Source organism: Elephas maximus, chromosome 1, assembly GCF_024166365.1.
Source record: "Elephas maximus indicus isolate mEleMax1 chromosome 1, mEleMax1 primary haplotype, whole genome shotgun sequence".
Classification (NCBI taxonomy): Eukaryota; Metazoa; Chordata; class Mammalia; order Proboscidea; family Elephantidae; genus Elephas; species Elephas maximus.
The window spans coordinates 177,160,060-177,186,675 of NC_064819.1; the positions used below are offsets into that span (position 1 = coordinate 177,160,060).

Sequence of the window (26,616 nt, forward strand, 5' to 3'; positions counted from 1 at the left end):
GCATTACAAACTCTCAATTTCCTTACACTCATTCGAGAAATTCTGCGTGCCTACTAGGGTTGCTATGAGTCGGAACTGACTCGACGGCACCGGGTTTTTATGGTTTTGGTGGAAACCCTGGTGGTGTAGTGGTTAAGAGCTACGGCTGTTAACCAAAAGGCTGGCAGTTGAAATCCACCAGGTGCTCCTTGGAAACCCCATGGGGCAGTTCTACTCTGTCCTATACAGTCCTCATGAATCGACTGGATGGCAATGGGTTTTTTTTTTTTTTTTATGGTTTTGGTTTGGATTCTGCCCCATGTACCAGCCTACACCCTGAGGCAGGAAAAAGCTGGGCATGTTGGGAACTCAAGAAGGCAAGGAGAATGGCATGAGAAGACGTTGGAAAGCTAGGAGGGGTCGGATTATAAGGGGCCTTGAAAGCCAAGATGAAGAGATTGCTTTGGTGGAGTGGACCTTTGTTGAAGAATTACGTGGTCTAATTTTACATTTTAAAATCACTGTGTTGCTGTATGTATGGAGGATGGATTACGGGAAGAGAAGCAAGAGTGCAAGAGGGAAGGAAGACCAGTTAGGAGATCAGTGCAGTGGTCTGGGTGACAGATGATGGTGGCAAAGGTGGTAGAGTGGATGAAGTCATGGTATATTTTATACATTGACATTTTACTCCCAAAGAACTTTAGAAAGTCTTTTCCGCTATAGATGGGGTAATCAGGTCATCCGCAGCATGTTGGGGACAATTTTTTTTTGTCTATTTATTAATAATTTTTATTGAGCTTTAAGTGAACGTTTAAAAATCAAGTCAGTCTGTCACATATAAGCTTATATACACCTTTCTCCATACTTCCACTCGTTCTCCCCCTAATGAGTCAGCCCTTCTAGTCTCTCCTTTCGTGACAATTTTGCCAGTTTCTAACCCTCTCTACCCTCCTATCTCCCCTCCAGACAGGAGATGCCAGCACAGTCTCAAGTGTCCACCTGATACAAGTAGCTCACTCTTCATCAGCATCTCTCTCCTACTCATTGTACAGTCGCGTCCATGTCTGATGAGTTGTTTTCGGAAATGGTTCCTGTCCCGGGCCAACAGAAGGTTTGGGGACCATGACTGCCAGGATTCCTGTAGTCTCAGTCAGACCATTAAGTCTGGTCTTTTTATGAGAATTTGGGGTCTGCATCCCACTGATCTCCTGCTCCCTTAGGGGTTCTCTGTTCTGCTCCCTGTCAGGGCAGTCATCGGTTGTGACAGGGCACCATCTAGTTCTTCTGGTCTCAGAATGATGTAAGTCTCTATTTCATGTGGCACTTTCTGTCTCTTGGGCTCATAGTTATCGTGTGACCTTGGTGTTCTTCATTCTCCTTTGATCCAGGTGGGTTGAGACCAATTGATGCATCTTAGATGGCCGCTTGTTAGCATTTAAGACCCCAGATGCCACATTTCAAAGTGGGATGCAGAATGTTTTCATAATAGTAGTATTTTGCCAATTGACTTAGAAGTCCCCTTAAGCCATAGTCCCCAAACCCCTGTCCTTGCTCCACTGACCTTTGAAGCATTCAGTTTATCCCGGAAACTTCTTTGCTTTTGGTCCAGTCCAGTCCAGTTGAGCTGACCTTCCATGTATTGAGTATTGTCCTTCCATTCACCTAAAGTAGTTCTTATCTACTAACTAATCAGTAAATAACCCTCTCCCACCCTCCCTCCCTCCCCGCCTTGTAACCACAAAAGTATGTGTTCTTCTCAGTTTATATTATTTCTCAAGATCTTATAATAATGGTCTTATACAATATTTGTCCTTTTGCCTCTGACTAATTTCACTCAGCATAATGCCTTCCAGGTTCCTCCATGTTATGAAATGTTTCACAGATTCGTCACTGTTCTTTATCCATGCGTAGTATTCCATTGTGTGAATATACCACAATTTATTTAACCATTCATCCGTTGATGGACACCTTGGTTGCTTCCAGCTTTTTGCTATTGTAAACAGAGCTGCAATAAACATGGGTGTGCAGATATCTGTTTGTGTGAAGGCTCTTGTTTCTCTAGGGTATATTCTGAGGAGTGGGATTTCTGGGTTGTATGGTAGTTCTATTTCTAACTGTTTAAGATAATGCCAGATAGATTTCAAAGTGGTTGTACCATTTTACATTCCCACCAGCAGTGTATAAGAGTTCCAATCTCTCCGCAGCCTCTCCAGCATTTATTATTTTGTGTTTTTTGGATTAATGCCAGCCTTGTTGGAGTGAGATGGAATCTCATCGTAGTTTTAATTTGCATTTCTTTAATGGCTAATGATCGAGAGCATTTTCTCATGTATCTGTTAGCTGCCTAAATATCTTCTTTAGTGAAGTGTGTGTTCATATCCTTTGCCCACTTCCTGATTGGGTTGTTTGTCTTTTTGTGGTTGAGTTTTGACAGAATCATATAGATTTTAGAGATCAGGCGCTGGTTGGAGATGTCATAGCTGAAAATTCTTTCCCAGTCTGTAAGTGGTCTTTTTACTCTTTTGGTGAAGTCTTTAGATGAGCATAGGTGTTTGATTTTTAGGAGCTCCCAGTTATCTGGTTTCTCTTCGTCATTTTTGGTAATGTTTTGTATTCTGTTTATGCCTTGTATTAGGGCTCCTAAGGTTGTCCCTATTTTTTCTTCCATGATCTTTATCGTTTTAGTCTTTATGTTTAGGTCTTTGATCCACTTGGAGTTAGTTTTTGTGCTTGGTGTGAGGTATAGGTCCTGTTTCATTTTTTTGCAAATGGATATCCAGTTATGCCAGCACCATTTGTTAAAAAGACTACCTTTTCCCCAATTAACTGACACTGGTCCTTTGTCAAATATCAGCTACTCGTATGTGGATGGATTTATATTTGGGTTCTCAATTCTGTTCCATTGGTCTATGTGCCTGTTGTTGTACCAGTACCAGGCTGTTTTGACTACCGTGGCTGTATAATAGTTTCTAAAATCAGGTAGATTGAGGCCTCCCACTTTCTTCTTCTTTTCCAGTAATGCTTTACTTATCCGGGGCTTCTTTCCCTTCCATATGAAGTTGGTGATTTGTTTCTCCATCACATTAAAAAACATCATTGGAATTTGGATCGGAAGTGCATTGTATGTATAGATGGCTTTTGGTAGAATAGACATTTTTACTATGTTAAGTCTTCCTATCCATGAGCAAGGTATGTTTTTCCACTTAAGTAGGTCCTTTTTAGTTTCTTGCAGTAGTACTTTGTAGTTTTCTTTGTATAGGTCTTTTACATCTTTGGTAAGATTTATTCCTAAGTATTTTATCTTCTTGGGGGCTACTGTGAATGGTATTGATTTGGTGATTTCCTCTTCGATGTTCTTTTTGTTGATGTAGAGGAATCCAAGTGATTTTTGTATGTTTCTCTTATAACCTGAGACTCTGCCAAACTCTTCTATTAGTTTCAGTAGTTTTCTGGAGGATTCCTTAGGGTTTTCTGTGTATAAGATCATTTCATCTGCAAATAGAGATAATTTTACTTCTTCCTTGCCAATCTGGATGCCCTTTATTTCTTTGTCTAGCCTAATTGCTCTGGCTAGGACCTCTAGCACAATGTTGAATAAGAGCGGTGATAAAGGGCATCCTTGTCTGGTTCCCGTTCTCAAGGGAAATGCTTTCAGGCTCTCTCCATTAAGAGTGATGTTGGCTGTTGGCTTTGTATAGATGCCCTTTATTATGTTGAGGAATTTTCCTTCAATTCCTATTTTGGTGAGAGTTTTTATCATAACTGGGTGTTGGACTTTGTCAAATGCCTTTTCTGCATCAATTGATAAGATCATGTGGTTTTTGTCTTTTGTTTTATTTATATGGTGGATTACATTAATGGTTTTTCTAATATTAAACTAGCCTTCCATACCTGGTATAAATCCCACTTGGTTGTGGTGGATTATTTTTTTGATATGTTGTTGAATTCTATTGGCTAGAATTTTGTTGAGGATTTTTGCATCTGTGTTCATGAGGGATATAGGTTTGTAATTTTCTTTTTTTGTGATGTCTTTACCTGATTTTGGTATCAGGGATATGGTGGCTTCATAGAATGAGTTAGGCAGTATTCCGTCATTTTCTATGCCTTGAAATACCTTTAGTAGTAGTGGTGTTAACTCTTCTCTGAAAGTTTGGTAGAACTCTGCAGTAAAGCCATCCGGGCCAGGGCTTTTTTTTTGTTGGGAATTTTTTGACTACTGTTTCAATCTCTTTTTTTTGTTATGGGTCTATTTAGTTGTTCTACTTCTGATTGTATTAGTCTAGGTAGGTAGTGTTTTTCTAGGAATTCATCCATTTCTTCTAGGTTTGCAAATTTGTTAGAGTACAATTTTTCGTAATAATCTGATATGATTCTTTTAATTTCAGTTGGGTCTGTTGTGATGTGGCCCATCTCATTTCTTATTCGGGTTACTTGTCTTTTTTAGTCTGGCCAATGGTTTATCAATTTCGTTAATTTTTTCAAAGAACCAGCTTTTGGCTTTGTTAATTCTTTAAATTGTTTTTCTGTTCTCTAATTCATTTAGCTCAGCTCTAATTTTTATTATTTGTTTTCTTCTGGTGCCTGATGGATTCTTTTGTTGCTCACTTTCTATTTGTTCAAGTTGCAGGGACAGTTCTCTGATTTTGGCTCTTTCTTCTTTTTGTATGTGTGCATTTATTGATATAAATTGACCTCTGAGCACTGCTTTTGCTGTGTCCCAGAGGTTTTGATAGGAAGTATTTTCACTCTCGTTGCATTCTGTGAATTTCTTTATTCCTTCCTTAATGTCTTCTGTAACCCAGTCTTTTTTGAGCAGGGTATTAGTCAGTTTCCAAGTATTTGATTTCTTTTCCTTAATTTTTCCATCATTGATTTCCACTTTTATGGCCTTGTGGTCTGAGAAGATGCTTTGCAATATATTGATGTTTTGGATTCTGCAGAGGTTTGTTTTATGACCTAATATGTGGTCTATTCTAGAGAATGTTCCATGTGCGCTAGAAAAAAAAGTATACTTTGCAGCAGTTGGGTGGAGTGTTCTGTATAAGTCAATGAGGTCAAGTTGGTTGATTATAGCAATTAGGTCTTCCGTGTCTCTATTGAGCTTCTTACTGGATGTCCTGTCCTTCTCTGAAAGTGGTGTGTTGAAGTCTCCTACTATAATTGTGCAGTGTCTATCTCACTTTTCAGTTCTGTTAAAGTTTATGTATCTTGCAGCCCTGTCATTGGGTGCATAAGTATTTAATATGGTTATATCTTCCTGGTCAATTGTCCCTTTTATCATTATGTAGTGCCCTTCTTTATCCTTTGTGGTGGATTTAACTTTAAAGTCTATTTTGTCAGAAATTAATATTGCTACTCCTGCTCTTTTTTGCTTATTGTTTGCTTGATATATTTTTTTCCATCCTTTGAGTTTTAGTTTGTTTGTGTCTCAAAGTCTAAAGTGTGTCTCTTGTAGGCAGCATATAGATGGATCGTTTTTCTTTATCCAGCCTGAAACTCTCTGTCTCTTTATTGGTGCGTTTAGTCCATTTACATTCAGCGTAATTATAGATAAGTAAAAAAAAAAATTTTTTTTTTTATGTGTTTAGTGCTGTCATTTTGGTGCCTTTTTATGTGTGTTGTTGACAATTTCATTTTTCCACTTTTTTGTGGTGAGATGTTTTTCTTTGTAAATTGTGTGTTCTTCATTTTCATAGTATTTGACTTTATGTTTGCTGAGTCGTTATGTTTTTCTTGGTTTTTGAGTTATGGAGTTGTTATACCTCTTTGTGGTTACCTTAATATTTACCCCTATTTTTCTAAGTAAAAACCTAACTTGTATTGTCCTATATTGCCTTGTATCCCTCTCCATATGGCAGTTCTATGCCACCTATATTTAGTCCCTCTTTTTGATTATTGTGATCTTTTACATATTGACTTCAATGATTCCCTGTTTTGAGCGTTTTTTTCTTTTTAAAATTAATCTTAATTTGTTTTTGTGATTTCTCTATTTGAGCTGATATCAGGATGCTCTGTTCTATGACCTTGTGTTGTGCTGTTATCTGATATTATTGGTTTTCTGACCAATTTCCTTTAGTATTTCTTGTAGCTTTGGTTTGGTTTTTGCAAATTCTCTTAAGCTTGTGTTTATCTGTAAATATCTTAATTTTGTCTTCATATTTCAGAGAGAGTTTTGCTGGATATATGATCCTTGGTTGGCAGTTTTTCTCCTTCAGTGCTTTATATATGTCATCCCATTGCCTTCTTGACTGCATGGTTTCTGCTGAGTAGTCTGAACTTATTCTTATTGATTCTCCTTTGTAGGCGACCTTTCTTTTATCCCTGGCTGTTTTAAAATTTTCTCTTTATCTTTGGTTTTGGCAAGTTTGATGATAATATGTCTTGGTGATTTTCTTTTTGGATCAATCTTAAATGGGGTTCATTGAGCATCTTGGATAGATATCCTTTCATCTTTCATGATGTCAGGGACGTTTTCTGCCAACGGATCTTCAACTATTCTCTCTGTGTTTTCTGTTATCCCTCCCTGTTCTGGGACTCCAATCACACGCAAGTTATTCTTGATAGAGTCCCACATGATTCTTAGGGTTTGTTCATTTTTTTAAATTCTTTTATCTGATTTTTTTTTTTCAGCTATATTGGTGTCAATTCCCTGGTCCTCCAGATTTCCCACTCTGCATTCCAATTGCTTGAGTCTCCTCCTCTGACTTCCTGTTGGGTTGTCTAATTCTGTAATTTTATTGTTAATCTTTTGGATTTCTGAATGCTCTCTATGGATTCTTGCAACTTATTAATTTTTCCACTATGTTCTTGAATAATCTTTTTGAGTTCTTCAACTGCTTTATCAGTATGTTCCTTGGCTTTTTCTGTAGCTTGCCTTATTTCATTTCTGAGGTCATCCCTGATGTCTTGAAGCATTCTGTAAATTAGTTTTTTATATTCTGTATCTGGCAATTCCAGGATTGTATCTTCATTTGGGAAAGATTTTGATTCTTTAGTTTGGGGAGTTGTAGAAGCAATCATGGTCTGCTTCTTTATGTGGTTTGATATCGACTGCTGTCTCCAAGCCATCACTAAGATACTGTAGTGATTTATTCTATATTTGCTCACTGAATCTTATCTTGTTTTGTTTTCTTTCAGTATACATAGATGGGCTACTAGATTGCGCTGTCTTGATTGTTGTAGCCCTTGACTCACTTATGTCCTATTACCAGCTGGTTTGGGCTGTTACCAGATATATAAGCCTGAGTCCATTCACTGTTCTTGAGTGGAATCTGATTTTGGGTCATCAAGTGTGTGGTGCAGACTGTCACCTATCCACCTAGAGAAGTAGTGGTGATAGTTGTGTGCACCAGATTCTAGTAGCAGCAGGGGTTCACACTCCGGAGGCGCAGGATGCTGACAGGCTTCCCCCAAGTGCCAGTGAGGTAGGTGTGTCTCTATTCCTAAAGCACCTTGGTGGGTGGGCTCTGCAGCTGTACCTTAGGCCCCCAATGCAAGTACCTCTACAGATTGGTAGGTGTCACCCTCCTTAGACCCCTAAGGCAGGAGGCTAGGTGGTCTGGGGGGAGCTTCAGCCCTCAGTTCCCTGTTGTGGGTCAGTGAGGGCTCTGTTGAATACGCAGAGGTATCAGACCTGGGAAACTTGTCTTTCCAGTACATCCGCTAAAACAATTACAGTCAGATCCCTATCAGAATTGCCTTTGCATTATAATAGCTACCTTTTTCCCTGTAGGGATGAAAGCTCAAGACTGTGGATCACATATGCTTGGCTGGAGCTGGTTCTGTGTTTTTAGTCCAATTAGGGAAGGATTTTTGGTCCCTGGGTTTTTTGTAGCTGCTTCTCTCAGGCCAGGAGAATGGGTTAGGAAAAGACCAAAAAAAGAAAGAAAGAAAGACCGCAACGCAGTTCACTCTCTGGCTCAGGAAATTTCCATGTTAACGAAGTCACCTGGACAGGGGAGGGGAGGGCTCAGATAAATAGAAGAGAGTCGCACCCCGGAATATAGACAAAGTTACTTATCTTGCTTGGGATGACTGTTTTATCTGAGATTCCCGAGGGGCGCGTTGACTGTGTGTGCTGGCTGGGTAGAGATTGCCCCCAAGGGTCAGGCACGCGTCCCATGCTTGCGCTGTCTCAGAAGCCGTGGTTAGTTCCTCTGCTCCCAGTGCAAAGCCCAGCGCCAAGGTTCTCCGGCTGGGACACTGCACTCTCGGCTCCAAAACCAGTCGCTGCCTCCCGGTGACTTCTCCTCCTGTCAGCCGTATTGCTGCACTGTCTGTGTGCACTGGCTGGGCTTCCCCCGAGGTCAGTTCTGGGGGCTAGGGCTGCATCCCGTGTTTGCGCCGTCTCAGGATGCCCTGCTCAGCTCCCCTGCGCCCAGTGCAAAGCCCAGCACCAAGGTTTCCTGACTGGGACGCTGGCTCTGGCTCCTCAAACAGTCGCTGCTTCCCCGTGGTTGTTCGTTCTCAGTCTCTGTCACTCAGGTCAACTCTTTAGATCTGTGTTTGATGGTCAGGGTTCGGAGATTGTTATGTATGTGATCGATTCACTTGTTTTTCCGAGTCTTTGTTGCAAGAGGGATCCAAGGTAGCTTCTACCTAGTCAGCCATCTTGGCCCCGCCCTGGGGACACATTTTAATGAAGCACTTCAACTAATTCACAAAAGAAGATACAGCCTTTCCTAACCTGTCCCATGTTTGGTCTGCAGTTACACACAGTTCAGTCAGTATTGTGGGTTAGGTATTTCATTTTGGATGAAAGGTTAGCCACAACCTGGCTTCTTTTAGATTTTATCTAATTTTTTTCATCCAAATGTAGTACACTGTTTGTGGCACCCATGCTGAGTCACGGTTGAGATGATTACATTTCAAAGAGGCCACGAAGGAGAACAGAAGGCCTTCCATGTGCCCTGGCTGCTGAGAGCCGCCAATGGGCTTCATCTTGTGAACACAGTAACACAGGGGATAACACAGACCCAGCCCACCAGGATGCTGGTCTGCTCCCAACCATGACAACGACGGCACTCCCCTCTGTCTCTCCTCTTCCCTGGCATCCCCTGCCCCAACTTCCCAAACACTCAGTGTGGTTTTTGATTCTTGGCTAGCTCCTTTCTGGTGCAGCCCACTCCAGCTGTGCTCAGAGTCTCTGTTCATTCCTCTTTCCCTCCCTCCCTATCTGGCTGTCTGCCTTTTGGCGCAGTCTTTAAGGGTTGGGATGGTTCTGCTCCTTATTTTCCCACCTTTCCTTTGTTTGGTGACATGTTTTCTCAGGCACACTCGCTCCCTGCTTTCATCTGTCCTAACCTCATGGGGCTGTGACAGTTCTCCTCCCTCCCTGTCTGTCCTTTTGAAGCCAGCTCTGAAGGTGAATAGCAGCTGGGCTGAGAACGCTAGTAACACAGACAGACTTTACCACCCTCCCATGTGGCCTAGCATCTGGTTGCAGTCATCAATGGCTTGGGCGCTACAGAGCAGACTTGAGTTCACCCCGAGTGTTACCAACTTGTCTCCAGAACCAGCAGAGGCTGTGGTGAGGATTCATTATGACAGCATATGTGGAAGTGCCTGGCCCAGACTGGATGATTAGTAAATCCTTGCTTTTACTATGTTTTAATATTCTATTAAATACCAAAGGCAGATCCTGATTAGGAGACCCTGGTTACCCTGAATTTTGCTTGTAGGTCACAGAATTTAGGAGTTATATTATAGGCTTTTGCTTAAACCCACTGCCATCGAGTTGATTCCAACTCATAGTGACCCTGTAGGACAGAGTAGAACTGCCCTATCGGGTTTCCTAGGCTGTGATCTTTACAGAAGCAGACTGCCACATCTTTCTCCTGTGGAGCGACTGGTGGGCTCTAACTACCAACCTTTCAGTTAGCAGCCAAGTGCTTAACCAGTACACCACTAGGGTTCTCACTTTTTTTTTTTAAGGTTCTTCCATCAAGGTCCTGGGTTCCAGGTATTTTTAACCTAACAATTTGAAATGCTGAGCCACTCCTTCCAGAAGAGATGGTCAAATTGCATTGTCTAGAATAATATTGGTTAAAGAAACTCTTTATGAAGGCTCCCGGAGTATGTGCTTTATTGGGAGAGGAAAGGCTGTGCCCTGGTGTCTCATTATTATCTTTTTTAACCTCACAGACCTGTCCTTCTAGTCACCTTTAAGTTACTACAGGTTTGTTTCTGTCTTTAATATGTAACCGTTTCAGAGGGGCAAGAGTGTTTCAAAGGTTTGTAAGTTATAACTTCATAATGAAAGAACTGAAAACTTTGGGTTTAGGTCACTTACCAATTGTGTCATATTTCTCTGTGACATGGACACACTGAAGTGTGGACATCTTGTCTATGTATGTGAAGTAGACAAACCCAAACAACATATGTGTGTACATATGGAAAAGGTCTGGAATGATGTAATGTAAATTGTTAAGTGGTTTTTCCTGAGGAAGAGAGTGGGCATAGGTTGAGGGAGAAGGGGGCTGAAGGAAGACTTTCATACATTACTATATACATTTCTCTAAGGTTTGAATTTTTTAAAGAAAGTACACATGAGTCAGGAGCCCTGGTGGCACAGTGGTTAAAGTGCTAAACTGCAAACCAAAAGGTCGTGGTTTGAATCCACCAGCCACTCCTTGAGAGAAAGATGTGGCAGTCTGCTTTTGTAAAGATTTACGGCCTAGGAAACCCTATGGGGCAGTTCTTCTCTGTCCTATAGGGTTGCTATGAGTCGGAATTGGCTCAATGGTAGTGGGTTTGGTTTTTGGTTTTATACATGAGTTAGTTTTGTAATTTAGACTTTTTGTAACTATGACTTTCATATGTATCTTCCTGTGTAAGCTTCCTCTTCTGGTTCAGGTAAAGTGAACTGACCAGTTTTGCTTTTTTTTTTTTTTTTCATTCCATTTGCCTAAACATACCTTTTAGGCATTTTACATTTTCCTAAGGATACCTTGGGACAAGGGCATATGCTTTACCAAACGTAAGCTATTTCCAAAATAGTATCCAAGTACTTAGCAATTCCCTGCCTGCTTTTTTCCTCTATATCTCGGTTGTTAGGCCTGCATAGGGGGCCCCATAGTCTCATCTAGGCTGTGGCACTGGGTATGAATGTGTCACGTGCCAGTTCTTCTGTCAGGTAGAAATGGCAGTCCACATGCCATGGAGAAAAGTTGGACAGACTCACTGTAAAGCACTTCGAAAGTACTGTGGACACTGCGTGCTTTAGAGGAGTCAGCCACCTGGCTATGTGGCCTCAGTGTTTCCCTTTAGTTTGTGATGGAATGGCAGAATTCTGCTTCTAACTGCTTTCTGCTGTTGGTGCGTAGCCAGAGGCTCCGAAAGTCTGGAAACTTTATATTGAATAAACTTATCGGAGCCACCTTGGCCTCTAACTGTGGCCAATTATATGTCTCCAAAAATGCTTTCTGCTTATTCTTTGCCAGGTACTGCTCAGTTTTTCCTCTTGAGCTACACTTCAATTCCTGAGCAGAACTTAAACTGACATTTCTCCAAGAATATTTGTGTGTGTGTGTGTGTGATAGAAATGGAAAGGCAGTAGAAAAAAAATTTTTTTTTTTTGCTACTAGGTATATAAACTAACTCAAAGGGAATCATTCTTCTAGAGTCTGTGATATTATGACAGAAGATGTCTCCTTGGATGGTCTTAAGAAAACAAAAGCAACATAAACATCTAAACTTCCACTGCCTTATTAAATGTCAGTGCCAGCGCCTAAAGATTAAGGGTCTTTGACTCCCTTAATTAAATCTAACCAGAGCTGCTGTACTTGAGAAAAAAATGATTGTATATAATACTAAATTTATTCATCTTTTAAGCTGAGCCCCAGTATCTACAGATCAATATTTGATGTGTGGATCAATATTTATTTTGGGAAATGATGAGGAAGTACTGGACGTCCTATATGAACAGTTTACTAAACCTTGGCATGTTCTTTTGCGGCTCAGTTATCCCTACGTGTAGAGAATAGGTGTGTCTCATCAGTTTGGCCTACTTACGTCCTAATTCAGCTATACTTTGGGTAGTAGCACTTTCTGGGAAAGAGAATAGTTTTTCACTATTATACCAACATATGAGGTAAAAGAAGCTAATTATTTTCTGAGAAATGATAAAGAACAAATGCATAAATTTCTGTAAACTGAATTCTTAAAGGTTAAACACTTTTTTAAATAACTAAATTAATTTTAAATAACCAAATTGTCAAATAATTTAAAAAGAGAGAAACTATAAATTAATACAGTTTGAATTGAAAAAGGAGAATGAACAAAGTGTTAAGAAATAATATGTTTGAAATATATAGTAATAAATTTGAAAGTCTTAAATGAATGATTCCTTGCAAATCTGGTCGAAGAACAGAAATTTGAGGGGGCTAAAATTGGATAAAGAAACCAAAAAATTGCCTACCAAAAGTAAAGTACCTGGGTCTCACATTACACAAATTGTTCCAAGAAAACATTCGTTCACCAAGCAAAATTGACTTTGTGCCAAGTACTACTACACTAGGCTTTTTAAAAATTCAATAAGTAAAAAATTCCACAGAGCTAGTTTTCTTATCTTGGAAGAAATTGGTACTGAACAAAGTAGGAAAAGAACATGAAGCACATGAAAAGAAAAAAAAATATTCCTGAAAGATAATCTAGTGTAATTACAGCAGTGTGGTTGAGAACGTTTGGTTCATGGGCCTTACCAATTAAACACATTAAATCTGGTCCCAAAGTGTCTATAAGCTTTATCATAAATTCTCTGGAGTTTGTGATTGTGTTTCTAAGCTTTAAATGACTTTCCATATTTATCTCCTTTTATGCTTATATGTTGAATGAAAAGTGTTTATAATTAAGAATATTAAGGTTTGTCTGATTAGTTTTTCAATGAAAACTTAAATCCTTACCTACTTGTTAATTTCAAACCACGTTCTACGTTTTGATTTATTTTTAGATTTCTTTTTTTCTTAATAGATGGAGAGACTAAAGCATCAGGAAGTTTTTTACTTGCTTAGGGTCACACACAGCTAGAACCTGGGTCTTATCCCTCTGGGTCCTAGTTCTTTCCACTTGACCTGGCTGCAAACCCAACAGTTACCCTGCTAAGAGATTATGCGTATACTTCCATGGAAAGGTGGGGTAGAGAAAAAGATGTTTAAGTAGAAAATAATAAATTGGGAGAATGGGGGAAACCCTGGTGGCATAGTGGTTAAGAGCTACGGCTGCTAACCAAAAGGCTGGCGGTTCAAATCCACCAGGTGCTCCTTTGGAAACTCTATGGGGCAATTCTATTCTGTCCTACAGGGTTGCTATGGGTTGGAATCAACTTGACGGCAGTGGGTTTGGTTTGGTTTGGGAGAATGGGGAGATTTGTTGAGTAGAAATGTTAGTGTGAAGTCCCAGGCATATTTTTCAAATAGCCAACTCAAATTTTTAAACTAATCATAATTTTATAGAGAAGAGCTATAGTCTAGTAATGAAGATGAAAAATTTACTCAACTATATGGTATAATAGTGTCAAAAAGAGACCACACCTGGAGTTTGGAACATTTTTCAAGAGCATGTTTCTCATTGTGGTGTTAGTGGGCCACTGGTGTTAAATGGGGATTTGTGACCCCATCCTAGAAGCACAGGCTGCAGGTGATCCTGCTGTGCACTAAGGTTTTTAAGGTTGTGAGTGACTGCCCTGAGGCGTACTAGCAAGCTTGGTATTCCACAGGTGTGCTTCATTTGATCGCTCCTTCCTTCCCAGCTCTAGGAACAGTTCCAGCCATTCCCTGCTGTTGCCCTCATGACTGCTTGGACAGCTACTTAATCTCTCCTAGCATCACTTTTTTCATCTATAAAATGGGAATAACATTAATACCCAACTGACAAAATTGTGATGAGAAACACCAGTGAGATAATGCATGTCAGTGTTGAGCAATGCTTGGCACTTAGTAAACACTAAATAAATGATAATTACTATCATAGGCATGAAGGAGCCCTCGCGGCACAATGGTTTGCAGCAAACCAAAAAGTTGGTGGTTTGATAGAAAAGGAAGGGATATTTCTGAATTCATTCTATGAAGCCAGCATAACCAGGATACCAAAACCAGGCAAAGACATCACAAAACAGAAAATTACAGACCAATATCCCTTATGCATATAGATACAAAAATGCTAGCCAATAGAATTCAGCATCATATTAAAAAAAAAAAAAAAAATACACCCCCACCAAGTGGGATTCATACCAGGTATACAAGAATGGTGTGTTTATGCAAGAATGGTTCAACATTAGAAAATCAATCAGCATAATCCACCACAGAAATAAAAGAATCACATGATCATCTCAATTGATGCAGAAAAGGTATTTGACAAAGTCTAACACCCACTCCTGATAAAAACTCTCAATAAAACAGGTATAGAAGGGAAATTCCTCAACATAATAAAGGTCAGTATGAGTTGGAGTTGACTCACCAGCAATGGGTTTTTTTTTGTTTGTTTTTTATACAAAACCAACAGCCAACATCATTCTTAATGGAGCAAAGCTGAAAATATTGCCTTTGAAAACAGGAACGAGACAAGGGATGCCCTTTATCACCACTCCTATTTAACGTTATTAATTTAACATTAGCTGGAAGTCCTAGCTAGAGCAATAAGGCAAAAGAAAGAAATAAAGGTCATCCAAATTGGTAAGGAAGAAGTAAAACTGTCCCTACTTGCAGATGATATGATTCTATACATAGAAAGCCCAAAAGACTCCATGAGAAAACTACTGGTGGAAAAATAGAGTCAACAGAGTAGAAGGATACAAGATAAACATACAAAAATCAGTTGGATTCCTATACACCAATAAAGAAAACTACAAAAAGGAAATCAGGAAAGCAATACTATTTATAATAAAAAAAAAATAGCCCCTTAAAAAAAAAAAAATACTCAGGAATAAATCTAACCAGGGATGTAAAAGACCTGTACAAAGGAAACTACAAAACACTACTGCAAGAAACCAAAAGAGACCTACATAAATGTAAAAAAATACCACGCTCATGGATAGGTAGACTCAACATTGTGAAAATGTCAATTCTATCCAAAGCAATCTACAAGTACAATGCAATTCCAATCCAAATACCAACAGCATTCTTTAAAGAGATGGAAAAACTAATCATCAACTTTATATGGAAAGGGAAGAGGCCCCGGATAAGTAAAGCACTAATGAAAAAGAATAAAGTAAGAGGACTTGCACAACCTGACTTCAGAAACTACTATACAGCTATGGTAGTCAAAACAGCCTGGTACTGGTACAACCAGTGGATCAGAATTTTAAGAACCCAGATGTAAATCCATCCACCTACAGCCACCTGATCTTCAACAAAGGCCCAAAGTCCATCAAATAGGGAAAAGACAGTCTTTTTAACAAATGTTACTGGCAAAACTGGATATCCATCTGCAAAAAATGAAACAGGACCCATACCTCACACCTACACAAAAACTAATTCAAATGGATTAAAGGCCTAAATATAAAACCCAAAACTATAAAGATCATAGAAGAAGAAATAGGGTCAATGCTAGAGGCTCTAATACACGGCATAAACAGGATACAAACCATAACTAACAATACACAGACACCAGAAGATAAGCTAGATAACTGGGAATTTCTAAAAATTAAACACTTAGCTTATCAAAAGACTTCACCAAAAGAGTAAAAAGAGAATGTACAGACTGGGAAAAACCTTTTTTGGCTATGACAAATCCAACAGAGGTCTCATTTCTAAAATCTACAGGAAAATCCAACATCTCTACAACAAAAAGACAAATAATCCAATTAAAAAATGGGCAAAGGATTTGAACAGACACTTCACCAAAAAGACATTCAAGCAGCTAACAGACTCATAAGGAAATGCTCTCGATCAGTAGCCATTAGACAAATGCCAGTCAAAACCACAGTTAGATACCATCTCACCCCGTCATTGCTAGCATGAAAACAGAAAATAACAAATGGAGAGGCTGTGGGGAGATTGGAACTCTTAAGCACTGTTGGTGGGAATGCAAAATGGTATAACCATTTTGGAAAATGATATGTTCTTCCTTAAAAAGCTGAAAATAGAAATACCATACGATCCAGCAATCTCACTCCTAGGAACATATCCTAGAGATATAAGAGCTGACACATGAATAGACATATGCACGCCCATGTTCATTGTAGCATTGTTCACAATAGCAAGAAGATAGAAATAACCTAAGTGCCCATCAACAGATGAATGGATCAGCAAACCACGGCACATACACACAGTGGAATACTACATAACGGTAAAGAACAATATGAATCTGCTAAACATCTCACAACATGGATGAATCTGGAAGGCATTACGGTGAGTGAAATAAGTCAATCCGAAAAGGACAAATACCATGTGAGACCTCTACTATAAAAACTCATGAAAAGGTTTGAAAACAGAAAGAAACAATCTTTGATGGTTATGAGGGAGAGGAAAGGTGAGGAGGGAAAAACACTAACGAGACAATAGATAAGTGGTAACTTAGGTGAAGGGTAAGACAGTACACAATACTGGGGAAGCCAGCATAACTTGACCAAGGAAGCTCCATAGACACATCCAAACTCCCTGAGGAACCGAATTACTGGACTGAGGTCTGGGGACTATGGTCTCAAAGAACATCTAGCTCAATTGGTGTAACATAGTTTATAAAGAAAATGTTCTACATCCTACTTTGATAAGTAGCATCTAGGGTCTTAAAAGTTTGTGAGTAGCCATGTAAGATACTCCACTGGTCTCACCCAGTGGAGCAAGGGAGAATGAAGAAAACCAAAGAAAAAGGAAAGATTAGTCCAAAGGACTAATGGGCCACAACTACCACAGCCTCCACCAGACTGAGTCCAGCACAATTAGATAGTGCCTGGCTCTGATAGGAATCACAATAGAGGGTCCCAGACAGAGCTAGGGAAAAATGTAGAACAAAATTCTAACTTAAAAAGAAAAAACAACCAGACTTACTGGTCTGACAGAGACCGGAGACACCCATTTAGCTCAGTACTGAAGTCACTCCTGAGGTTCACCTTTCAGCCAAAGATTAGACAGGCCCATAAAATGAGACTAAGTGGGCACACCAGCCCAGGGGGCAAGGACGAGAAGGCAGGAGGGGACAGGAAAGCTGGTAATGGGGAACCCAAGGTTGAGAAGGGGAGAGTGTTGACATGCCATGGGGTTGGCAACCAGTGTCACAAAACAGTATGTGTATTGTTTAATAAGAAAATAGTTTGCTCTGTAAACCTTCATCTAAAGTACGATAAAAAAAAAAAAATCATAATTCCAGTTAGCTTTCTTAAAAAAAAAAAAAAAGGTTGGTAGTTCGAACCCATTCAGCGGCTCTGTGGGAGAAAAGACCTGGCAATCTGCTCCTGTAAAAGAATACAGCCTAGAAAACCCTATGGCACCACTACTCTGTCACACTGGGTCACTGTGAGTTGGAATCTACGTGAAGTCACCTGACAACACCATCATCATACACAAACTTTTTCAAAACTTGATGCTTTTTAAAACATTTCTTCTGCTGACTAATGAAGTGTTCAGTTTTAATTCTTTGCTTAAAAAGGTTATTGAATGGTCTGCTCCCTCCTTTTTTTGTACCCACCATACTTTAATATATAACTGTGGCGGCATCTGGAACTTCATTTGCATTTATTCACATGTCCATCTCCCTACAACCCAAGGGTAGGAACCAGATCGTATTCATTGCTGAAATCTCTAGCACGGTGCCTATCAAATGACACCAAAATCAGGTGTTTGACGAATGAGTGAATTTGAGCTGATATTCAAGGAACAGATATTTATTGAACACTGACCAGGTGCAAGATCCTTAAACTTCATAATATGAAGCCTAAAGATGAATTTTTTACAGACTCTGCCCTCAAAAAGCTTACATGCTGGCAGGCAAGGTAAGAATAAAAGTAGTTATTTTTCTCCCTTGTGCCTTAATGGAAATATTGAGATAGTGGTAGGAGAAGTCAGGAGATGGTGGCGGAAGTTATTATGTGTGTAAAATCAAGATGAGCTAGGGGAAAAAGAAACAAAACTAACGAGTAATCACTTATAAGTCCTGAGCATGTTGCTCAGTAATTGTAAAGTTCACCTTTCCTGAGAGCAGAGTTGACACTGTGGCGTCTGTCCTAGGTACTCTCCTTTTTCTTCATTGGTCTGATGTCCATGATGATTCCCTTGTGTAGTGTCTTTGGGGCCCTCATTGCTGTCTGTCTCATCATGGGTCTCTTCGATGGATGCTTCATCTCCATCATGGCTCCCATTGCTTTTGAGTTAGTTGGTGCCCAGGATGTCTCCCAAGCAATTGGATTTCTACTTGGATTCATGTCTATACCCATGACGGTGGGCCCACCCATTGCAGGTAAGTGTAATGATTCTATAGTTATTATAATATTAATTCATACCATTTCCCACTACAGTTCCTAAGTTTCACTTATATGTAAAATATATCACATCGTAACTTTTGATTATTAGCCTTTTGCTTTTGTGTGTGCCTTATTTATAACATCTTTGGAAAGACCAGCTATAGAAAAAGTTTGCTGGGGAGTTCTTCTTATCCCTGCTGGCATCTAAGATGCTTAGTAAAACACCTGACAGTAAGTTTCTGGGCTTTGAGCTTTCACGGTTCCTATATTTCACTTATTATGTGCTTTGAGGAATGGGAAAATGGCTTCTCTTTTTTAAAGATAAAGATTCTGAAAGATTTCTAAATATGTACCTTGTAAATGCTTTATGTAAAACATAACATCTCCCTGAGGAGGAGGTGATGAAAAATAGCATTTAGTGTAAATAACTCAAATGTCCATCAATGGATGAATGGATAAACATGTTATGATATATACATACACACACAGAATATTATTCAACCATAAAAAAGAATAAAGTACTGATACTTGCTACAGTGTGGATGAACTTTGAAAACATTATGCTAAGTTAAAGAAGACAGACACAGAAGGTCACATATTATATGATTCTATTTATGTGAAATATCCAGAATAGGTAAATCCATAAAGACAAAACAGATGGGTGGTTGTCAGAGGCTGGGGGGAGGCGGAGTAAAAGCTGCTTAATGGGTACAGGGTTTCCTTTTGGGGTGATGAAAATGTTTTCAGACTAGATAGAGGTGGGTTGCACAATGTTGTGAATGTACTAAGTAACACTGAATTGTTCACTGTACCTCAGAAGAAAGGCTGGGTGATCTGCTTTAAAAAAAATCACCCATTGAAAACCCTGATACACATGGGGTTGCCATGAGCTGGAATTGACTTGATAGCAACTTTTTTTCCTTTTTTTTTTAAATATATGTTGTAGCTTTAGAAATCATTTGAATGATGGTGTAAAGATGTCTCAAGTTCAGTATTACTTGGATTCCAGTATGAATAAATATTGTAACAAGATTCAATAAAATGTAAATATATGTACTGTCACCTGTTTTTGGCACATGAAGGTGTCAGAGAAAGTTCAACTCAATGCATTTTCACATCCAGAACCACATACATCTAGCAAATTCACCATTTGGGGACGTAGTCATAAATCAAGGAAACACAGTTACTACTTTGCAGACCAAATAGATTCCATAGAGTATATTTTAAAGGTCACAGTCCTCCCTGTAGGAGAACCTTCCACTCCTTCCCTTCTCCCCCAGGCAATACACCACTCACTCTTATTTTTACACCCTACAAGCTTAGTTACAGAGCCCTGGTGGTACACTGGTTAAGCACTCGGCTGCTAACCAAAAGGTCGGTGTTTTGAAACCACCAGCCGCTCCACGAGAGAAAGACATGGCAGTCTGCTCCCTTAAAGACTTATACAGCATTGGAAACCCTGTGGGGCAGTTCTACTGTTTCTTATAGGGTCACTATGAGTCGGAATTGACTCGACGGCAAATGGTTTGAGTTTGACAAGCTCAGTTATAGGGTTTCCAACTCCACAGTAGACTACAAAAGCAGCATTTTAGCAGGAGCGATGTTTGCTACCAGAAGGGACTGATGACAGACCAAGAATAAGGGGAGGTAACAGGAAACTTCCAAAGCAGGCAGAATAACAACACACAGCAAAAGGCAGCAGAAAGCCTCTAGCTCACCAGTAGGTTCTGGGGGCACCATACTATTACAGCAAAATATAATAACTAGTGTTTCTAAGGGTGAAAGGCTTGGTTACATATGGGATATTCTCATTTAAAAAGATAGGGAAATTGTGTATTTTAAGTATATTACGTACGTAAAGATATTGTATATTTTAGATTTCTATCTGGAACGAGTGTGTACATATTTTAATGTGTTGGTACTTGACAAATCATCAACTATTTGTTTAGCAAAGTCAGATATTCAGTACAATATGTTCCCTGGACATTGAGATAACTGAGGTTTTATTGTAATTAAACCTAAACCTATTGGGGCAGTTCTACTCTGTCCTATAGGTCGCTATGAGAGTTATTGTAATTACTAAAGTTTAAAACACTTAGATAACTCTAAAAACCTTGAGTACCGGATTTTGTTAGAGAAATGAAGAATAAGGAGCACTCTAAGTAACAGTTTTTAGAAGCAGAGCCCAAGGGTCTATGAAAGTGCCACACATACATACTTATATTTTCCTCCATTTGCTGACAAACCTTAGTGTCTTTCCAAAATGTATTTAACAATCTAAATTTCTCATCCAACTCTTAGATTTATAATTTTGATTGATTTTGAATTATATTTTAAAACAGTTTCATGTTATTTCATTAAAAAAAAAAAAAAACTGGCCCAAGATTGGTTTGAAATATAGACCTTTTGAGTGAGAGAAGTTTCATCTTGATGGTCTCTTCACCTCCTGCTGAAGAAAAGACGTTTACACCATGTGTCAGAATATCCCAACTGGCCTTTGAGGGGTTTGGGGAATGCCAAAACTTTTCCTTGCAAATATTTCTAACAAGTCACATCTTGGTATGAAAATCCAAAGGCCTAGAGTCTATGACAAGAGTAAAGATAGGAGATCTTTGTATAAGAAAAAGTTTCTATTTCAGACCCATTTTCTGATATGAAGATCTCCTATCTTTAGTCTTGTCACAGAACAGTTTGAAATGTATATATTTTGAGTTTTGTGTGAGAGAGAAGTGTCATCTTGACAGTCTGTCTGCCATACTGGATACGTTGCTTGAACCAGTTCTGCTGAGGTGAAGTTACTAGTTTGGGACTAGGCCGGACTGATCAGAAACCCCCAAAAGCCACACCGGTATCTTTTGGTGACAGTTTTTTCCCTTCTCAGGGTTACTTCGTGACAAGCTGGGCTCCTATGACGTGGCATTCTACCTTGCTGGACTCCCTCCCCTGATTGGAGGTGCTGTGCTTTGTTTTATTCCGTGGATCCATAGTAAGAAGCAAGGAGGGACCAATAAAACCACCGGAGGAGAAAAGGTGGAGAAAATGTTGGAGAACCAGAACTCTGTGCTATCAAGCTCATCCGGACTCCTCAAGAAAGAATCTGACTCTGTTATTTAATGTCTTACATACCTGCATCAGACTGGACTTGCTTTCAGAAGTTAAAGCAACTTTTCCTTTTATATGAATTGCAAATTTCTTATTTTTTTAAATCACATCCTAGGAATAGCACAATAATTGGGAAATAGAACCCTTATCACTACAGAACCATTTTTGGCCACTGAATAGCTGGTATATCCACAAGTCTGAGGGCAGTGACTCTGATGCATGAAAACATGTCTCAAAGTCAAATTATATTTAATTGTGAGAATTTGAAGCTATCTCAGTAAAAAACCAACTTTGGAAACTGTGAATGCTATTTAGCTTGTACAGATATTTAAAAATACCTCAAGCTATACTGAAAGGGTTACAGTTTGGTTAGGACTGGAAATACTGTTCATTGTCTCACCTGATATCTTTATCTGGTACCTTTGTTTTAACATCTGTTATTTGGAAACTTCTTGCAAAATTTAACCCTGAATTCTGTGTAGTACCAGATATACTTAAACCTAAAGTCTGTGTTAAAGGTACTTGCCTACTGTTGAATAAGCTGTGACATTATTAAGATATCCTGACTTGCTCCAGTGTCAAGGGACCTGTCTTGGAAGAGATGCTAAGGATGTATTTAGAATCAATATGTGCTATGAAAGGTTCCTGTTCATAAAGGCAGAGCAGTTCAGAAATCAGGCATTCTTCCATTTATGTTTTTCTTTCAGTTTGTAGTGTTTTACTCAAGTAGTCAGAAAGACCCCAATTTTCTGAATTTGTTTAAATTGTAATAATAAAGTAAAATAGAATGAGTGAAAGAAATTCTGCAATTTTAACTTAGAATTTTTCTGACTTCTGGATTTGTTAGCACTAGGACCTGATATTTAAATAAAAGCATTATTGGGCATATTATCCAGTTGCAGTTACAGGCACAAATGGAGGGGAAAAAAACCCAGTTTGTATTCATGAAGAAAATATCCATTTCTGATAGAAGTAATTGCTTAAACTGGTTTATGAAATTAATTGGCCTTAAAAGGCCAAAAGTACTTAAAAAGAGAAACAACTCCTAGATTTCCAAATTTTTTAGCAAAAGTTTACGTTTATATTTATTTATTTATCCTAGTTTGCATACCATTAACATTCCCATTATTTTTCTTGTTTATCCGTAGAATATCCTGTTATTAGAGTTTCAAAAAACTCATTGCTGTCAAGTTGATTCCTACTCACAGCGATCGTATAGGACACAGCAGAACTGCCCCATACGGTTTCCAAGACTGTACCTGCCACAGCTTTTTCCTGTGGAGCAGCTGGTGGGTTTGAACTGCTGGCCTTTTGGTTGTGGCTATGCGCTTACCCACTGCACTACCAGGGCTCCTTTTAGCATTTCAATGACCCAGAATTAAAACCAAAGTCATGTCATGACCCATACTCATTTACAAAGACAGAAATACTTTCCTTATCTATGTTTTTGTTTTAGATCATTAAAAGTAAATAATATGCAAGGTATATTTAAAATCCTAGCTACAGATGTACATTAGATCTTTCTCAACTGTAGCTTATTCACCTGGAAAGAATGCTGTCTTCTAAAATACCTCCAGGGTCTGTTTCTAAATTCTCTGTAAGAAAAGAGAAGCTTAATGTATCATTTTACTACTTTTCTTTTCAGCTCCTCATCTCTGAGAGGCACAGTCCTTCCATTCTTTGTCTCTAGCTGAGGATGGAGATACCTGGATTTATAGTTGTTGATTTGGGGGAGAAGGGGTAGGGAGGTGGAGAGAAGTGAGGCAGTGAATTGAGCAGTTGGAAAATCCAATGACTTTTCCCTTCAGTTTCAACTCTTTCATCTCCCACCTTGAAAGATCAAAGTGTATGTGCTAATTGTAGAATTTATTTTTAATAGGATTTTAAATTATTTTGATTGTGAAGATATTCAGCAATTTACTATGCCATACACACAGCTGCAACTTGCTACTTCCAACATTTCTGTATTTCATATTCAGGGCATTTTGTCTACAGAAGGCCTTGTTGCAGGAAAAAAAATGTACATTTGAACCATACTGATTTTAAGCTTTTAGAAAACAACTCAGAGATGATAATGTAATACATTATCGAATTCTTTATTTATGCCCAGTTATATAAAAATTACTTCCACACTATTATTAGTGCTTTTGAGAAGTTCAGCAAAAACACACAGCTAAGACCAACCATTAAGCCTGCCATTATAAAAGGTTTACTTTTTTAAAAATAGTTTCAGCGCAAGCTCCTAAAGACCTTCAGATGTACAGACTAATTCTAAAATGGAGAATTTAATCTGTAAAGACCTCCAAAATGTTTTTACTTCCAAATTTGGCTGGTTTTAGAGAAAAAAAATTAATAATCTGCAACCCAAAGATTTGATCTTGCATGGTTAAGCTTCCATATTAAAACAGCAAAGTGAACTAAGTATTGTAATAAAACTTAGTTATCAGCATATTGGGAAACCCTGGTGGCATAGCAGTTAAGTGCTACTGCTGCTAACCAAAGGGTCGGCAGTTCAGATCCGCTAGGCGCTCCTTGGAAACTCTATCGGGCAGTTCTACTCTGTCCTGTAGGGTTGCTATGAGTTGGAATCAACTCGACGGCACTGGGTTTGGGTTTTTTTTGGATCAGCATATTGCATTTGTGTGTAATATTATATATATGTAGTTTTTCAGTCTAATAGAATGAATCAACCTGGATCTATAACTGAAGAAAAAAAAACCCATTTCTGTCAAGTAGATTCCAACTCATAGGGACGCTACAGGACAGAGTAGAGCTGCCCATAGGGTTGCCAAGGCTGTACATTTTTACAGAAGCCAACTGCTACGTCTTTCTCTCTCTTGGAGCAGCTGAACCTTTTGGTTAGTGGCCGAGCACTTTAACCACTACACCACCAGGGCTCCTTTTAATACTGAAAAAACCCACAATAATGAGCTTCCACAGAGAGTCCTCTGTTGTAATAATGTAAAGTTAAAAAACAAAAGTATAAAAGGTAAGATGCTAAATTCTATGAGACGCATATTTAGTAAGATATGTGTTCGGTAAGAAAAAAAATCTAAGATATACAAACCAAGAAAATGAAAAATATTAATAAGGTTTTGTGTGTGTTTTGGGACCAAGAAATATTTAGCTTTTCAGTCAAAACAGTCATTTCTAATTTCTGAACACAATGTTACTGCTGCAATAAAGTGACCTTATGGGCCTACATTTTTGTTTTGTTCAATCCAGACAGTTTTTTGAGCAGAAAAGAATACGGAGTCAGAGAACTCTGTTTTCTGTCTCATCATCCTAATTGTCACAACCCCTGTAAGAAGGGGGTGATTCTTTCCAGAAACTCGGGATCAGATACTATTATAACAGATGCCAAGGATCTTCAAGAAACGTTGTGGTTAAATTTTATTGCAGTGGATATTATTGAGGTCCATCCATTTTGGTAATAATGTGCCGCCTAGATTGTTGGTACTTTATTCAAAATTTGTAAATCTCTTTGATCACAGTCGCAGTGCTTACTCTATGGCCCTATTTTTTTTTTTTTTTATAATAATTTTTATTGAGCTTTAAGTGAACGTTTACAAATCAAGTCAGTCTGTCACATATAAGCTTATATACACCTTACTCCATACTCCCACTTGCTCTCCCCCTAATGAGTCAGCCCTTCCAGTCTCTCCTTTCATAACAATTTTGCCAGTTTCTAACCCTCTCTACCCTCCTATCTCCCCTCCAGACAGGAGATGCCAACACAGTCTCAAGTGTCCACCTGATACAAGTAGCTCACTCTTCATCATCATCTCTCTCCTACCCATTGTCCAGTCCCTTCCATGTCTGATGAGTTGTCTTCGGAAATGGTTCCTGTCCCGGGCCAACAGAAGGTTTGGGGACCATGACTGCCGGGATTCCTGTAGTCTCAGTCAGACCATTAAGTCTGGTCTTTTTATGAGAATTTGGGGTCTGCATCCCACTGATCTCCTGCTCCCTTAGGGGTTCTCTGTTGTGCTCCCTGTCAGGGCAGTCATTGGTTGTGGCCGGGCACCATCAAGTTCTTCTGGTCTCAGGATGATGTAAGTCTCTGTTTCATGTGGCCCTTTCTGTCTCTTGGGCTTGTAGTTATTGTGTGACCTTGGTGTTCTTCATTGTCCTTTGATCCAGGTGGGTTGAGACCAATTGATGCATCTTAGATGGCTGCTTGTTAGCAGTTAAGACCCCAGACGCCACATTTCAAAGTGGGATGCAGAAAGTTTTCATAATAGAATTATTTTGCCAATTGACTTAGAAGTCCCGTTAAGCCTCTATGGTCCTATTTTAAGACTTGTAATTTCCACTGGAAATTGCATAGTGCTTGCATCAGACATCAAATTCTGTTCATAAATAGAAACAACTTTTTACATTTCATGATTCCTCTATTATGTGTTTATACATGTTTTCAGATGATCTCATGGGCTCTGCCCAAGTATGGCGAAACCTATAATGCTATTAGCTTCAACTTCCCACACCTTTAAAGTAAATGTACATTTAGTTGCAAAGCGAAAGTATGTTTCTTTTGGTAATTCTAATGTCTCTTAACTGTATTTAAGAATATTTTAATTTATACCAATGTTATTTCTAAAATGTCCTACGTACAGATGGTTGTTGATGTTAAATCAATAGAAGATGAGGTTCTAGAGCTAGGGAGCTCTGAGAACAGAGCTCCTGCTAGGGTACTTTCACACTCTTCCATAGGCACCTTTTTCTACTCTTCATATTTTTATCCTTATTTCTTTCATTTCTCTTTACTTCTCTCTGTCCTTCAAAAACCTGATGGAGAGTCCATTAATACCCTGGCTTAGCCCCACTGACTGCCTAGCTGCAGGACTCAGCGGTGTGCCTGTAGTTTGAGAGTCTGGATCCCCACTCCATTTTATGTCACCTGAAAAAGGGCCTCACGCAGGCTGCAGCCTTCAACTTAGAGTTCTAGTGCTCTACGTACACATTTTTTTTTTAAATTTCATCATTAAAATATTTGGGGGAAGTGATAAGTTTCATATAATTGATATCTTTTGTGCTAACATTTAAAACTTTCATTTTTATTTAAATATTTTCAGAGAAAAAGACTGCCAAGTTAATAGCATAAATATTTTCAAAGAGCGTAATGTTTTACAGGAAACCCT

General features: G+C 38.9%; 1 protein-coding gene across 2 annotated transcripts in view; it reads left to right on the forward strand.

Moving 5' to 3' along the window:
- The window catches only part of SLC16A10 (solute carrier family 16 member 10), a 158,241-nt gene extending 132,956 nt beyond the window's left edge, over window positions 1–25,285 (forward strand). Inside the window, exons 5-7 of one of the 2 annotated variants that reach the window (XR_007519030.1) lie at window positions 18,141–18,369; window positions 21,255–22,764; window positions 25,197–25,271. Coding sequence is in view for 1 of the 2 variants with exons in the window: in XM_049899149.1 (XP_049755106.1) it covers window positions 18,141–18,369; window positions 21,255–21,487 (462 nt within the window). In the remaining variant the exon portion in view is untranslated. Of the gene's footprint in view, window positions 1–18,140; window positions 18,370–21,254 lie in introns of both variants that reach the window. The other variant, XM_049899149.1, reaches the window with a different exon arrangement.
- The last annotated feature ends 1,331 nt before the right edge of the window (window positions 25,286–26,616 follow it).